This window comes from Trichomycterus rosablanca, chromosome 3 (assembly GCF_030014385.1).
Source record: "Trichomycterus rosablanca isolate fTriRos1 chromosome 3, fTriRos1.hap1, whole genome shotgun sequence".
Classification (NCBI taxonomy): Eukaryota; Metazoa; Chordata; class Actinopteri; order Siluriformes; family Trichomycteridae; genus Trichomycterus; species Trichomycterus rosablanca.
The window spans coordinates 11789987-11806157 of record NC_085990.1 but is presented as its reverse complement, the minus strand read 5'-3'; the positions used below and the strand labels follow the sequence as shown (position 1 = coordinate 11806157).

General features: G+C 35.5%; 1 protein-coding gene across 1 annotated transcript; it reads right to left on the bottom strand.

Moving 5' to 3' along the window:
• Positions 1-254: 254 nt before the first annotated feature.
• On the bottom strand, positions 255-1340 carry ccr10 (chemokine (C-C motif) receptor 10). Its single transcript, XM_062991600.1, has one exon. The coding sequence runs from the start codon at positions 1338-1340 to the stop codon at positions 255-257; it is 1086 nt and encodes a 361-aa protein (XP_062847670.1).
• Between the last annotated feature and the right edge of the window lie 14831 nt (positions 1341-16171).

Here is a 16171-nt window from a genome sequence, read left to right as displayed (position 1 = left end):
TTATCTAAGCTCCTAACTATGTTACTCGTCTTCAGGATGATCTTGAATTATATATAGAATATTCTATACATTTTCAAGACACTGTATTCTTTCACTTTACACATTTTAATGAGTAGTTTATTATAAAACAAACAGTAAATGCTAAATCCTTTGCAAAAGAGTTGCATGTGTTCACAAATCTATTTTTAATTCCAGTTTAACTTCAGTAACTGCTGCCAGTATTCAGTAAAAGCTAGCACAAACAATAGACTAAATCAGAAAATAAACTTTTTGGATAGACTTGGTTCTTTGGCAGCACTGGTTCTAGGGGGTGCATAAACATCAGGCATGAGGACAGTAGGTGCAGGGGAGGACGGAGTTACTGAGCTTCCATTGTCTGGGGCTGGTGTCAAATGTCCCAAACAAGCACACATGCAACCAGCATCATGCAATAACCTCATGACATCATTGCGAAATCGTATGCCCACCAGTGCATAGAGAAGAGGATTTAGACAGCAGCGGACGTACGCCAGACTCAGGGTGACATCCTCAGCCACATGAATTTTAACCCACTGGTCACAGGTTACACTGTCTGTATCCATGAGCAGTCGCAGAGACAGGACCACAGTGTAGGGCAGCTGGAACAGCAGGAAGAGCACTACTAGAGCTGCAATAAGCCGCAGCGTTCTTTGCCTACGCCAGCATTTCCCACGGCCCTGCATTAGAACATACCCGATGGTGCTGTAACACACCAGCATGGCCACAAATGCCACACAGAAACCCATGATCTTAGCAACTCGTGCCCACGTCTTTATCAAATAGGTTTTCCCCTCACTTCCAATGTTTTCACACCTGAGATGATCCACAGAAGCAGATATGAGCTCTGGTAGGCTAAGAAAGACTGATGTGAGTGCCACAGCTAGCGCTGACAGCTTGCTGTAGAGTAGCATGCTAGGACGTAGTGCTTGAGCAGCCTTGGCCCACACCACAAGCAGGTACCGATCAATGCTAATGCATGCCAGCAGCAGCAAGCCACCATACGTATTTATGGCATACATGCCTCGGTTTATCTTGCATAGCCCATCCCCAAATGTCCAGGATCCAATGATAATCTCACCAGTCTGTAGCGGCAATGTCAGCAAAAGCAGGAGGTCGGACAGGCCAAGGTAAAAAAGGAATACATCGGTCATACATCGGAGACGGAGACGGCGATACTGGGCAAATGTGGCAATCACCAGCACATTCCCAATCACGCCTAGTAAAAAGACGATGAGGAAGACTGTGACCTGAACTGCCTTGGTGGTCTGCTCCTGCCTCTCATCTGCAGCGCACATCTTTACAGTATTGTAGTCCTCTGTCATATTGGTATAGATAGATAAAAAGAGAGATAAGTGGGATCATTATTATAATAATGATTAGTTGCAGACACCATTAAGATCCCTAGACTACCATGACAGACACATCCCTTGGTGTATGTAAACTTTTGACTTTAATTGTATAGTCCTTCCATATTATGTCATTTCCCACAGCTTTTTAATTATGTAATTCGATTGACATGAGAGAAGAAGACGAATGCCTTTATTTGACATATATACTGTACATATACACGTGTAAAGTACAATGAAATTCTTTTTCCACATATCCCGTCTTGTTTGGAAGCTGGGGTCAGTTCGGGGTCAGTCATTGTACAGAGCCTGGAGCAGGCAGGGTTAAGGGCCTTGTTTAAGGGCACAACAGTTTTTATTAAAACAAATAAAAAGAAGTCCCTAATGTCATTCTGAATGTGATTCAATACTGACATATATGCCTATATGTCTTTCAAACGACATACTTTTGCTGCTAAAAAGTAATGTAAAATGTAACATTATTTATGTTAATAACTCATTAATGAATTAATTAAACTTAAAATAATTTATTCGTAACATCCACTCTACATCTTTAAATGTAAGTAATGTCTACTTGTGATATCTTGCCCTTTTCTTTATGTTTTATACATTTACTATGACTATTCATGAAATGTCCTTAATTAATAAGTAAGTAAGTATAAGAGCACTCATCAGTGTTTTTTTCTAGATTTTCTGCCTTTACACGCTTAATGTTTGTGATGTTCCTCAAGGATCCAAAAATGCTGATTTTTGCTGTAATAAAATCTGCACGTTATGTAGGAAAAGTTTGATTTTGCTGCCCCCTGCTGGGAATATTTGCTTTTAATAAATTCTCGTGTGGTTGGTGTTACCTGGGTAATCTGCATGGCTGGTGGAGTTTTCGTAGTCTTCCATTCCTGTGAAATACAGAAAATAATTTGCATGGCTGGTGGAGTTTTCGTAGTCTTCCACTGCTCTGAAATGCAGAAAATAATCTGCATGGCTGGTGGAGTTTTCGTAGTCTTCCATTGCTCTGAAATACAGAAAAATACATGTTTAAAATCTTACAGTTTATAGGTTTCTTGCAAATATATTGTGTTTTCTTGACAGTACTACACAAAAAGCTACAATTCTTTATATTTCTGTAACATTTGTGCAAAGTCTGCAGTCTGTCTGTATATGTAAAATAACAGTGCCCAAAATTAAGCCTTGTGGGATTTTATAAAATGCTGTAAAAGTTGTGGATCTGCTTCTCCAGTAAAAGAATGAGCCCCAGAGTGCTCAAATCTAGTATCATTCGCCATCATTTTCAATAACTGCTTCATTATGGGAGGTTTGATGTAACTCAAAAGCATCTAAAAAAAATCACTCAAAATCACTAAACAAATGATGAACACCCAATCTACCTTACATAGTGTTTTCTTTTTAGAAGAAGGTGGTTTGGTTGCTCCTAAGTGCCCTGAGCTGTGAGTGAGTAAACAGATGGGTGACCATGATGCCCTGTGATAAACTAGTGCAATGCCTAAGATTTAGTTCTGCATCTCAGCCATTCGATGAATAAATGAATGAATGAATAAAAAATGATTGAATTAATTAATTAAAATGTAAAATATTATTTGGTCTGTGATCAGCACTTCAAGAGAAGTTCATATTGTATTCTTTTAGCAATGTTGGGAAAAAATACACTTGCACAGGACAAAAACTAAAGTCAGCGGCATTCGGTGCTATCATCACTGCATCTAAAACCAGGGACTTTTTGTAGTTTCATGACTAAATAGATGACCAGGTTTTTTGTCAATTCACAAATTTCTTTACCACCTTAAAGAAAAACTTGTAAACACATCTTTTGAACATTGAGAAAGAAACACTTTCAACTCTTCCTTCCTGTGAGTGAATGAATTCATGTGTATGAGTGGGTGAGTTCTTTTTACCATACAACCTTTGCAAACATCTATCAGTTGTGGTTTTTTTGCTAGACTATTATTATTAGTGTATGATGTGTTTGAATGTATAAAGATGGCATAATTTGTGGTTGTCTGTATACTTTGTTACTCACACTATCACTTACTTTAACCTGTCTGTTTAGTGGAGTCTCTTTGTTGTTTCTTTAACTGATCTGTCAGTAAAAATTGTGCCAAATTATTCTCTTAGTTAACCAATTTAGTATTTTAACCTTATGTGTAAATGAACTATTTTATACATTTTTTTATTGTCATAAAATCATTCACCAAGTCAACTATGTCTAACTCTAGTATAATGCTGGATATTATATCATTAGAGCTTTATATATTCAATCTTAACTTTAATATCATTTTAAAAGTAAAATATGCGTTGTTAGTACATATTTCAAGTAAAATCTAATAATATTACAAAAGTAAGGTAAAAATTAATCTTTATCAAAAGTAAAATATAATATTTATAATATATTTTATTTCAACGTCTTGAATTAAAGTTTCGTATCAGATCTTAAAATAAAAAGTAAAAAATCTTACTATAGTATAAAATTGTAACTATATTTCATTATTGAAGGTAAATCATACTTTATTAATAACTGAAGTAAAATCTAATTTTAGAGCACGATGTTTTACGTAAAATAATATCTAAGTATAATATCTAAAACAAAATCAAAGTGTAATATTTATGGAAATGTGTCATTGTAGTATAATGTTTAAAGCCAAACTTTATTTCTGTATTTGGCGTGAAATTAAAGCTTTTCTTTTTATTTATTTATTAATATTAGTATAATATTAGAAGTCACACGATCATATAATAGGTGCATAATTATTATTCATTTTAGTGTAAAATTAAACTACATGATCATGCTGGAAGGACAATCGGGTCATATAATGTGTATTATCTAATGTAAAATCAAATCAATATCTGAAACAAAATCAAAATATTTTGTAATGTGTGAAATAAAACTTAATGTGTGATATAAGAAGTAAGACCTAACTATCAAATAATTTCTGAAGTGACATCAGTTTTGTTTTGTAATATCCGAGGTGAAATCCTAACTTCAGGATAATATTAGTAAATGAGGTATTAGCGGTAAAATCTATATTAATTGTTATATTTGTAATGTTTAAAAGAGTATCTACAGTAAAATATAGGAAAGTAAAATAAAGTACATTTTGTCTAATATCTGAGGTTAAATGTATAGTAAAATGTGGAAAGTAAAATTATGAGATTGGAAGTAAACTGTGGACAACTTGTATACACAAATATGTAAAATAACATTTTCCCTTTTGTTACATATATTTGAATGAATGTAGGTTTGTACTGAGATGTCACTTCACTTTGCCCTAAATGCTAAAAACGACACTTTTTGAGAACATATCAATGAAAACATGTACATTTCATTTAAGTATTAATTTGATTTTTATACTAAAATAAGCAGGTGTTATTTAAAACTAAATGAAAGAAAGGGAAGAAATAAAGATTTACCTTCCTGTAGACTGAAAATTTCTCATGTTTAAATAGGTGAAATGTGAGTGTGTGGATGGTGCTGGTATAAATGCATCAGGTGACACTTTCTGCACCGAGTGGTTTACAAACTGTTAATCGAACATATCCTGCCAGCACAAAGAACAAATGTCACCATTTCAGTTTTACGAGATGGATGGGGTAATATACTATGCGAGTAATACCTGGTCAGCATAATCATTTGGTGATGGTGTCTTTCTGTTTACAAAATATCAACTATTGTAATTACATTGACTGGCTTTTTAGATCTAATGAGTTTTCTAGTTCGCACAAAAGAAAACATACCTCACAACTAATGTATAACTAAAACTACTATGAAAATGTACTAAACAGAGTGTAAAAATTAAATTTTATTTTTTATAATGTAATATTTTGTCATTTTATTACTTCTATCTTTTTCTCTACTGTTTGTACTTTACGTCTGTTGGAGTGACAGTAGATAGTGACAGTAACGATTATATTCTATTCTATTCTATTCTGTTCTATTCTATTCTAATGGCCAGAGGCGAAATTTGAACGGCGGTGCTGTTTGACCCCAGTAAAATTAAGTAGAATGCAATTTTAATATTATAAAAAGGAACTTAAAAGTCAAAATTGTGCGAAAAAAAACAACTGATTTGGGTGATTTGCTGTTACACCAAGTAGAATCAAAGATCCAACCTAGAAGCTTTTCGGGTCATCAAAAGGGGCTGATCGAGGTGAAAGGGCTAAAGCACAAATAAGCAAATATTGTCATAAAATAACAATAACCTTGAGAAAAAACTTTTGACATTGTGTTTGTGTGTGACTGCCGTGTGACGATCAGTCTGTCACAAAAAAATGAAAAATAAATCACGCGATTGCCATGACACGCAATTCCTCATGAGTGCATTTAAACTTTTGACCTATATGCATTTTGCACCTTTTTTTGAGTGAACAAATAAAACAATATTAAGAAATCTAATCCCGTTGTTGTGTCTATAGGTTTAAATGGTGGTGCAACATTAAGACAAGTTGTGTGACGCTGTACCCGACCGACTAGATAGCATTACTTTTAATAAAAAATAAAAATAATAATAAAAATCGTGTGCACCATGGTTACCGTCAAAACAAATGAACGGTATTTTCAAAAGCGTCTCGCGGTTCACAATTGCACGAAATCCAGCATCAGAGACTGAAGCTTTGCTCGATATTTGACTCATATTGGGAGGCATCGCGTGCAGCCGCTGTCGTGACTGAGCTCGCGCTATGACTTGTGCCTCGCGCTATCAGTCAGCATTGCGTGCCAGAGTCTCTTCTAAAGCTTCCTCTCCTCCAGCACAGCCTCATTTAATAAAAAACACACAACGGCAAGCATGCACCGTGCCCACCGCTCCGGTACACACACTAATACATTTATTATTATTTATTTATCCATTCATTCATTCATTCACTAATGAGCAGAGCTGCGCCGGCTGGATGTGGAGCATGCGCGAAAGGTAAGCACCTGCAATCTCATGCAAAACATCCAATCTTATGCGTAAAATGTAACCAGTCAAATTTACCCTGTCAAATCTGTTCACTTTAGTTTACATTTAATGTTTATATGCATACTAACATATGTGAAGGAATAAAAATATAAGATACATGTAAATTAAAGTTTACAGTTACAATTCAACTGGGCATAATTTTTGTCTTAACATCTTTAAAATTAATATTTTACATCATGTTAGTTATATTAAGGTACATCCAGCTTGTGTTAAATTTTGTGTAATTTATTTTAACTGATTAGTAAAACTAATTTAATCGGAACTTACATAAAATAAACAAAAAAATTTGGGGCAAAAGCCATTTAAGGGAAAATGAAAAAAAAGAACGTATGGATTTAAAGAACTTTACAAACGTTATGTGTTTTCATATTTTAGATTATTTTTAAAGACTGAGGTGTCATCCTAACTTTGTTAACCTGAGTGATGAAACAGACACGCAAAAACGTTTCTGGCAAACTTTTAAAGACAGCAAACTTTATGGATACCAGATAAGAAAAACATCTATCAAATAAATCAATTTACTTACCTGTAGCACCAACAGGTGCTTTTTTCTAGTCACCTTAATTTTACACATTTCATGTCCAGCTATTAAGTAGGCTACAAAATAAGTGCTATGCCCAACTTTTAATTATTTAATTTTAAATAACTCATAAAAACACTAGCAGAATATTGATGAAACGTTTTCTTTTACTTCCTAGTAAATAGTTTTTAGTGTTCAGGTTACATGATATAGTAAGTTTGTTAGTGTATATAATAATAATTAAAAGATCATAACACCTTAATGCAGGCAAAATAACACAACGGCAAACGACTTCTTGTTTTCTTAAGAGGGTGCAAGTTTTCTTTTGCAACTAATGCAATGCAAGCTTCTCATATATATATATATATATATATATATATATATAAAATATATAAAATAAAAAAATATTTATATATATTTCATAAATCCACAGGATATCAGTTCATTTCATTTTTCAATTATTTAAATTATTTATGGAGCTGATTATCGGCTAAATCAGTATCTTGCATTTAAAACAGATTTAAATGCATTTTTGAGTGTGTAATGTACAGTAAACTGTCAGTAAAAAATATCTGCTATGCACTTGTGCAGCAGTTCGACTTACCTGAGGGACAAATGCAAACATTAATTATTTGCACATATAAATAAACCAGACAGACAGGCAGACAAATATATATATATATATATATATATATATATATATATATATATATAAGAAGTGTTATGCAGACTGATGTGACTCACCTCTGTACAGTAATCAGTTGAGTAGTTTCAGGGCGTGTGTGTAGGTGTGTGCTGTTTTGGTAGTCTAGTTCTAACACCAGTGCCTTTATAGCACATGGGGCTGAATGATGTTTCTTCTTTTTCGTACCCTATCACAGATCTAAATTTGAAATGCTGTGACATCAAAACACAACGACCGCAAGTAAAATTTCGCACTGGCAAACGGTTTTATCGCATTCTAGAAAGGGACTGGTGAACGTGTAAGATTAGGGTAAAGCTTGGTCATTACATTAATAGACATACCAGGTCTTTAAAACAGTTCACAAAGAAAAGTCCCATAGCTAAAATGTGATTTTAATGTATATAGTGGGCTAATCTCTGTATATAGTAAGTTATATATTAGAATATATATAAATATATTTATATTTTTGGTGTTACTTGCAAATAAGGAAGTACAAAGCGGTTTTGGCAACTGTAGTTTGATGAATCAGTGACCGAACAGCCATTGGAAGGTGCACTTGTCAGTGTGCTCTCATGGCCCATCCCAAGCCTGGATAAAAAGAGTGTTGGGTCAGAAAAGGCAAGCAGGGTAAAACTGTGTAAATTAAGTGTGCGAACAATCCGCTGGGCGACCCTTAAATACACGAGAAGCCTTAAAAATATTATGTACCCATATGGGTGGGTTTATGCAGGATGCCTTAAAATGTATGTGGGGACAATAAGTATTTCATATTATAATATTTAATTATATCGAGAAAAACTTCTAAAATGCTTAATCTTATTTTCTGCTTAAAATACTTAATCTTACTGCACCTAAAAGCAAAATGTATAGCTACACCAAGTCAGTACAAGTATTTGCATTTAAATGCACTACGGTTATTTACATTGGTCAGTGTGTAGGTTAATGTAGGTTAAATTATCATTGTGCTGTGTTTACTTTATGGACACAATTAATGTACAGTGATAAAAAGGTATTCATATTCATTTGTGCAGACAGTTGCAATACAAATGCAAGCAAATAACATAAAAAAGATACATAGATATACTATAAAAAGTATACCTCTTTTTAAAAAGACTTACCTCTTTTTACAGTAGTCAGCTGGATTGTAGTTTCTTGTGGGTGAGCGTAATTGCAAGTGTGTGCTGTTTTTGTATAGTTCTGACCCTATATAGCACACAACAAGCACAGTGATGTGTACCATGTAAAAAAGTGCATACTAAAGGCCCAAAAGACATACCCTTAAGGGTACCACCCAACAACAAACAGTGGTGAATTACACAGATAAGTGACAATTTTCCTCTGTATCAATAAAGTTTCACCCATCAGCACTTTAATGTCATGTATTCATTTTATATGTATACCCTAACAACAGTAAATTTAGCCCATAAACAACTAAACACATTTTCAATATGCTAACAATGCTATAGAGTGTGTATGTGGGGACAATTTTAGAATACCAAAAAATCCCAAGGAAATCCAACTAAAATAAAGAATGTCCTAAATACCACTAACTTGAGGGCTTGAAATTAATGACCCAGTGCACATACTGTATATCTTCAAAAAGTTTTTTTCTTAAAAAGACGTCCTTACATACATCATGTACATAATTACTGTATAAATGCTGCTGATGATGTTTATTGAAAATAAATAAAATGTATTGTTACAAGTTTACACATTCAATTTTCCTTATTTAAAAAGGGGCATAAACCCAACTTTGGCTATGGGGCCCAGACACTTTGGTGACTGCAAGGCCCAGCGCTGCTGCTTTTTATTGCCTATTGGTGAGACCAGCTCTACAGTATATATATATAATAAAAATGGGCAGAGCCTTGATATAAACTAATGTAAATCCATGTTCAATGTCAATGGTGGATGACCATTTTTGCTACTGCTTTGCTACAGATTTCACTTTTCACACCTGTTTTACACCTGTTTTGGTCCAGCAGGGTTATTTTTTTTAACCCAACCTGTAGGCAATACTACATTCAGCTTAAATATTTTAGAATATTTTTGGTTAATATGATTATAAGTGTATTTATGGTAGTCCTGTCACTCTAGTTGGGTGACTGTTGATCAAGCTAAGTTTAAATTATCATGTTTTTATGGGCTGCCAGAAGTAACTTGCATGGCAGCAGATTATAACCATAACCGTTAAACCATAGGTGACTACATTGTGCCCAGTGATTTCAAGGAAACTGGACCCACCGTGACTCTGACCTGATAAAGCAGTTTAAAACATTAAAATTAAATGAAAAGAATTACAGACTCTAAAAAAACAAACAAACAAATGTATTTGACTTTAATGATGTTGTGAATCAACATTGTATTGTTCAGGAACTATCTGTCTTCATCTAAAATATCTGTGCTCTGTATGTATTTTTTAAAGTTATTTTAATTATACAGTAATTATAATCAGACAACAGTTATAAAGCCCTTTTGCTTACTTACATATTTAGTGTGGAAATATTGCAGTGATTTGGACAAAATTTGAGTCCTGCAAATAGTAATACTGATATGCTTGCTCATGATTTCTGAAACCAAACACTAATTAATCTTATTCACCATCAAAGAAACCTAACTTCTGCCATATGTACCTTATAAACAACATCAGCTTCAGCATAAAGCCTAAAATAATCATCTAAAATAATCAAGCTAAACTACGTGTATATGTAAGACACATATGCAAAACTATGTAAGGAATTAATAGAATACATAGTTAATCAATAAAAATGAAGAACAGATTATAAATAAAATGTAAAAAAGAAGCATATTAAATTAAATGTTCGTGTGGCATCCAATCTACCAGATGTGCCATAGTGCCACCAAAGAATTATACAGTTGAGTTGTTCCCACTTCTCTTTTTGGCTGCTCTCAGGGTTCAGAAAATGAAACTTTATGCAAAGTTTCTGTTCCCTTTTAGGTTCCATCCCAAACACAGTGTGCTGACACTGGTTTTAATGCAGTTTGGGCCACATCAACCAAACCACCTGACCCAACAGGCATTTTGAGTCAGACAAAATCTAACTTGAACTGTTTTACAATTTAGAGTCTATTGGGAATTAACAACTGTGTCACAATTACTTTAATACATTTTAAAATGTTTAGTTCATTATTAAAATCTATTCCGCGTGTTCACAGCATTTGTGCCCTACTTGGGGGTGGAGGCTCACCCAACTGTTTGAATTCCACTGGTTTGTATATGAATGATAAAAATAAAAAATGAAAATGCATCAAGTTGTTCATAAAAAAGGTTTTCAGGTTTTTGATTTATATAAAATATAGGTTCAACATTTGTGATCAGATTTCTCAACTACTTTTTCTTTTAACGGGTTTCCATAAGTTCATTTGGATAAATAACAATGGATTTGCAATAATTATTATATAATGGTTAATATTTTTCATAACAAAAGCAAAACTTTTTGTTAATAATAGAATAATTATTATTCTTACTTTTAACAGGGAACAGATTTTATCACTTCTAGCCACCACCCTTTTTAGCTACAGGATACTGAGCACTGGCACTTACTCAAACATTCAGAAGGTCCTGGGTTTGATCCCCAGGTGGGGCAGTCCAGGTCCTTTCTGTGTGGAGTTTGCATGTTCTCCCCATGTCTGCGTGGGGGTTACTCCAGGTGCTCCGGTTTCCTCCCACAGTCCAAAGACATGCAAGTGAGGTGAATTGAAGATACTAAATTGTCCAAGACTGTGTTCGATATAACCATGTGAACTGATGAACCTTGTGTAATGAGTAACTACCGTTCCTGTCATGAATGTAACCAAAGTGTAAAACATGACGTTAAAATCCTAATAAACAAACAAACAAGCATAAACATTTACATTTAGTTGTGACTCTCTGTATCTTACACTTTCACACTTATTTTTAGTTTTGTTGTATTTGCAGCATGTGTCACTGTCTGCTTTTAAAAGCACACATTGGATTCTGACCGACTTTTAAGAAGTGTCAAATATACTGTACTGTATATTGTAGACTGATCTCCAGTTTGACGGCACACAATAGATTTGGCCACACAATAGATTACAATGAGAAAAGCTGGAAATCTCTGCACAGATCACAAAAAGTGAATTATAGATTATTATAGTCTTTTTATTATAGTATTTTATTTAATTTAATAAATTAAGCAGATAAACAATAATTATAAATTAAAGTGTTCAGAAACTTTGTTTCCTGTAAATAATGTTTTTTTTTTTTGTAACATCAGTTTTCATTTAGAAAATTAACAAACCACAGAATTTGACCAGGGGTCAGTTATACTTTTGCATAAATGTAAATGTAAAATCTAAGTCAGCATTATTATTTATTATTATTATTATTATTTATTTTTATTATTGTTATTATTTATTATTATTATTATTATTTTTATTATTATTATTATTAGTAGTAGTAGTAGTAGTAGTAGTGGTAACAATAATAATAATAATAATAATAATAATACATTTTATTTATATAGCGCTTTTCAAGATACTCAAAGACGCTTTACATAAGACAAATAATCAAAACAAATACATACACCATACAAATCATAGTACAAATTCAAAATAGTACATCAACATCAAGAAATAATTAAGATAAAAACGAAGAGAGCAGCATAAGACAGTTCATTAAAAATTAGCTAAATTATGAGAGAGAACAACAAATATAGAACAATTTCTTAAAATTAGACAGAAACAGGACAGATTCACATGCAATCAGGAAACTGAAAAACTTTACAAGTTTTAGGATCTAGGACTTCACATTTCTGTCGTGATCTAAGTATAAAACTATTAAAAAGAATAGCAAAAATAAAAGCATTTATTTCGTGTTGTTACAAGTTAAATGCCACTCTGAATAGATGAGTTTTGAGAAGTGACTTGAATTTGGACAGGTCAGGACAATCTCGTAGGTGTTTGGGGAGAGCATTCCATAAAGATGGAGCAGCTATGGAAAAGGCCCTATCACCCCAGGTCCGGTGCTTGGTCCTAGAGGGTATGGACAGTAGGTTAGCCTCAGAAGAGCGAAGGCTACGGGAGGGAATGTGCTGATGGAGCAGGTCGGTGAGGTAGGATGGGGCCTGATTATGGAGAGCTTTGTGAGTGAATAGAAGAATTTTGAATTGAATGCGTTGAGCAACGGGAAGCCAATGAAGTTTTTGTAGAACAGGTGTAATATGATCACGGGAGCGAGTATGAGTAAGGAGGCGAGCAGCTGAATTCTGGATATACTGAAGTTTTTTTAGGATTTTGTTAGATGTACCATAAAGGATGCTATTGCAATAATCAATTCTGGATGTAATAAAAGCATGAATCAAGGTTTCGGCGGCAGAAAAGGAGAGTGATGGACGTAGACGTGCTATGTTTTTTAGATGAAAGAAAGCAGTTTTGGTGATGTGATTTACATGGAGGTCAAAAGAGAGGTTGCTATCAAAAATTACACCAAGATTTCGGATGTTAGAAGATGGAGACAAAGTGTCATCATCAATGGTAATTTGAAATTTTTTTGTGGTTTTTGCCAGGGATGTAGGACCTACGATGATCATATCAGATTTTTCACAGTTTAATTTGAGGAAATTAGCTTTCATCCACAATTTCATTTCAGTGATGCAATTTGTCAGAGTGGAGTGAAGCTCAGTATTAATGGATTTGGAGGAGATGTAAAGCTGAATATCATCAGCATAGCAGTGGAAATGTAAACCATGCCGACGTATGATGTCACCAAGGGGGAGCATATAAAGAATAAACAAAAGGGGACCTAACACTGAGCCTTGGGGAACGCCTTGGGACAGTGGAGCAATGGCAGAACTACAATTGTTGATATTAACAAACTGTTGTCTGTTTACGAGATATGACCTTAACCACAAAAGGGCAGTACCAGTGATGTTGACAGAGGATTCAAGGCGGGACAGAAGAATGGAGTGATTAATGGTGTCAAAAGCTGCAGTAAGATCAAGGAGGACGAGAATATTAATTTGTCCAGAGTCTGAGGAAAGAAGAAGGTCATTTGTGACTTTGAGGAGGGCTGACTCAGTGCTGTGCTGGGGGCGGAAACCAGACTGAAATGATTCAAATAGATTATTGGAATTTAGGTGATCTTTGAGCTGTGAGGCAACAACACGTTCCAGTATTTTCGACAAAAATGGAAGATTGGAAATGGGCCGAAAGTTACTCATAATATTAGAGTCAAGTCCAGGTTTTTTAAGTATGGGAGTAACAGCAGCCAATTTGAGTGATTGAGGGACTGAGCCAGAACTAAGAGAGGAATTGATTATCTCTGTGATAAGTGATGAGATAACTGGAAAACAACCTTTAACAAGTTTTGATGGAGCAGGATCCAAAACACAAGTGGAGCTTCGCATCCCTGTCAAGATCTCAGATAGGTCCAAATGAGACACAGGTGAGAACTGAGACAGAGGCTAGGTAATAAATTGAGGTGAGACAGGCGGAGAAACAGAGATGACAGGGGAAACTGTCAGAAAATTGTGGATATTCTCAACTTTTATCTGAAGATAATCAGAATAAATCTGATAATGTACTGTTAGACCGGTTTTCTTATAAAGTCTTTCAAGCTGGCGTTTACGGGATTTTATTTGGTGAAGCTCAATTGTGTACCATGGTGCAGAGTGACTAAATGAAACAAATTTGGTTCTCAAAGGAGCCAGCTCATCAAGACATGAGGCGAGTATGTCATTATAGTAATCGACAAGGTCAGATGAATTACTAGACAGTACAGGACAGACAGACATCTTTTTAACAAGAGAATCTGAGAAAGCAGAGGGAGAGATACAGTGTATCACAAAAGTGAGTACACCCCTCACATTTCTGCAAATATTTTATTATATCTTTTCATGGGACAACACTATAGAACTAAAACTTGGATATAACTTAGAGTAGTCAGTGTACAACTTGTATAGCAGTGTAGATTTACTGTCTTCTGAAAATAACTCAACACACAGCCATTAATGTCTAAATGGCTGGCAACATAAGTGAGTACACCCCACAGTGAACATGTCCAAATTGTGCCCAAAGTGTCAATATTTTGTGTGACCACCATTATTATCCAGCACTGCCTTAACCCTCCTGGGCATGGAATTCACCAGAGCTGCACAGGTTGCTACTGGAATCCTCTTCCACTCCTCCATGATGACATCACGGAGCTGGTGGATGTTAGACACCTTGAACTCCTCCACCTTCCACTTGAGGATGCGCCACAGGTGCTCAATTGGGTTTAGTCCATCACCTTTACCTTCAGCTTCCTCAGCAAGGCAGTTGTCATCTTGGAGGTTGTTTGGGGTCGTTATCCTGTTGGAAAACTGCCATGAGGCCCAGTTTTCGAAAAGAGGGGATCATGCTCTGTTTCAGAATGTCACAGTACATGTTGGAATTCATGTTTCCCTCAATGAACTGCAGCTCCCCAGTGCCAGCAACACTCATGCAGCCCAAGACCATGATGCTACCACCACCATGCTTGACTGTAGGCAAGATACAGTTGTCTTGGTACTTCTCACCAGGGCGCCGCCACACATGCTGGACACCATCTGAGCCAAACAAGTTTATCTTGGTCTCGTCAGACCACAGGGCATTCCAGTAATCCATGTTCTTGGACTGCTTGTCTTCAGCAAACTGTTTGCGGGCTTTCTTGTGCGTCAGCTTCCTTCTGGGATGACGACCATGCAGACCGAGTTGATGCAGTGTGCGGCGTATGGTCTGAGCACTGACAGGCTGACCTCCCACGTCTTCAACCTCTGCAGCAATGCTGGCAGCACTCATGTGTCTATTTTTTAAAGCCAACCTCTGGATATGACGCCGAACACGTGGACTCAACTTCTTTGGTCGACCCTGGCGAAGCCTGTTCCGAGTGGAACCTGTCCTGGAAAACCGCTGTATGACCTTGGCCACCATGCTGTAGCTCAGTTTCAGGGTGTTAGTAATCTTCTTATAGCCCAGGCCATCTTTGTGGAGAGCAACAATTCTATTTCTCACATCCTCAGAGAGTTATTTGCCATGAGGTGCCATGTTGAATATCCAGTGGCCAGTATGAGAGAATTGTACCCAAAACACCAAATTTAACAGCCCTGCTCCCCATTTACACCTGGGACCTTGACACATGACACCAGGGAGGGACAACGACACATTTGGGCACAATTTGGACATGTTCACTGTGGGGTGTACTCACTTATGTTGCCAGCTATTTAGACATTAATGGCTGTGTGTTTAGTTATTTTCAGAAGACAGTAAATCTACACTGCTATACAAGCTGTACACTGACTACTCTAACTTATATCCAAGTTTCATGTCTATAGTGTTGTCCCATGAAAAGATATAATGAAATATTTGCAGAAATGTGAGGGGTGTACTCACTTTTGTGATACACTGTATATTGAAGATTCCTGAAGGATATTTTATGTTTAGCTCTGGTGATGGGCTTAGTGACCTCAATGTCCATGATGATTGTCAAATGATCAGAGACAGTAAGGTCATGGCTGGACGGCTGATGAACTAGGACACCAGTAGAGCAGACAAGGTCAAGAGTATGACCTTTTTTATGAGTCCAAAAATTCCCTGGCAAATTTACAGTTGTTGTCATCAATATGGATGTTAA

Excerpts from the sequence above, each read along its gene's own strand:
- ccr10 (XM_062991600.1), bottom strand. The coding sequence starts at position 1,340 with ATGACAGAGGACTACAATACTGTAAAGATGTGCGCTGCAGATGAGAGG.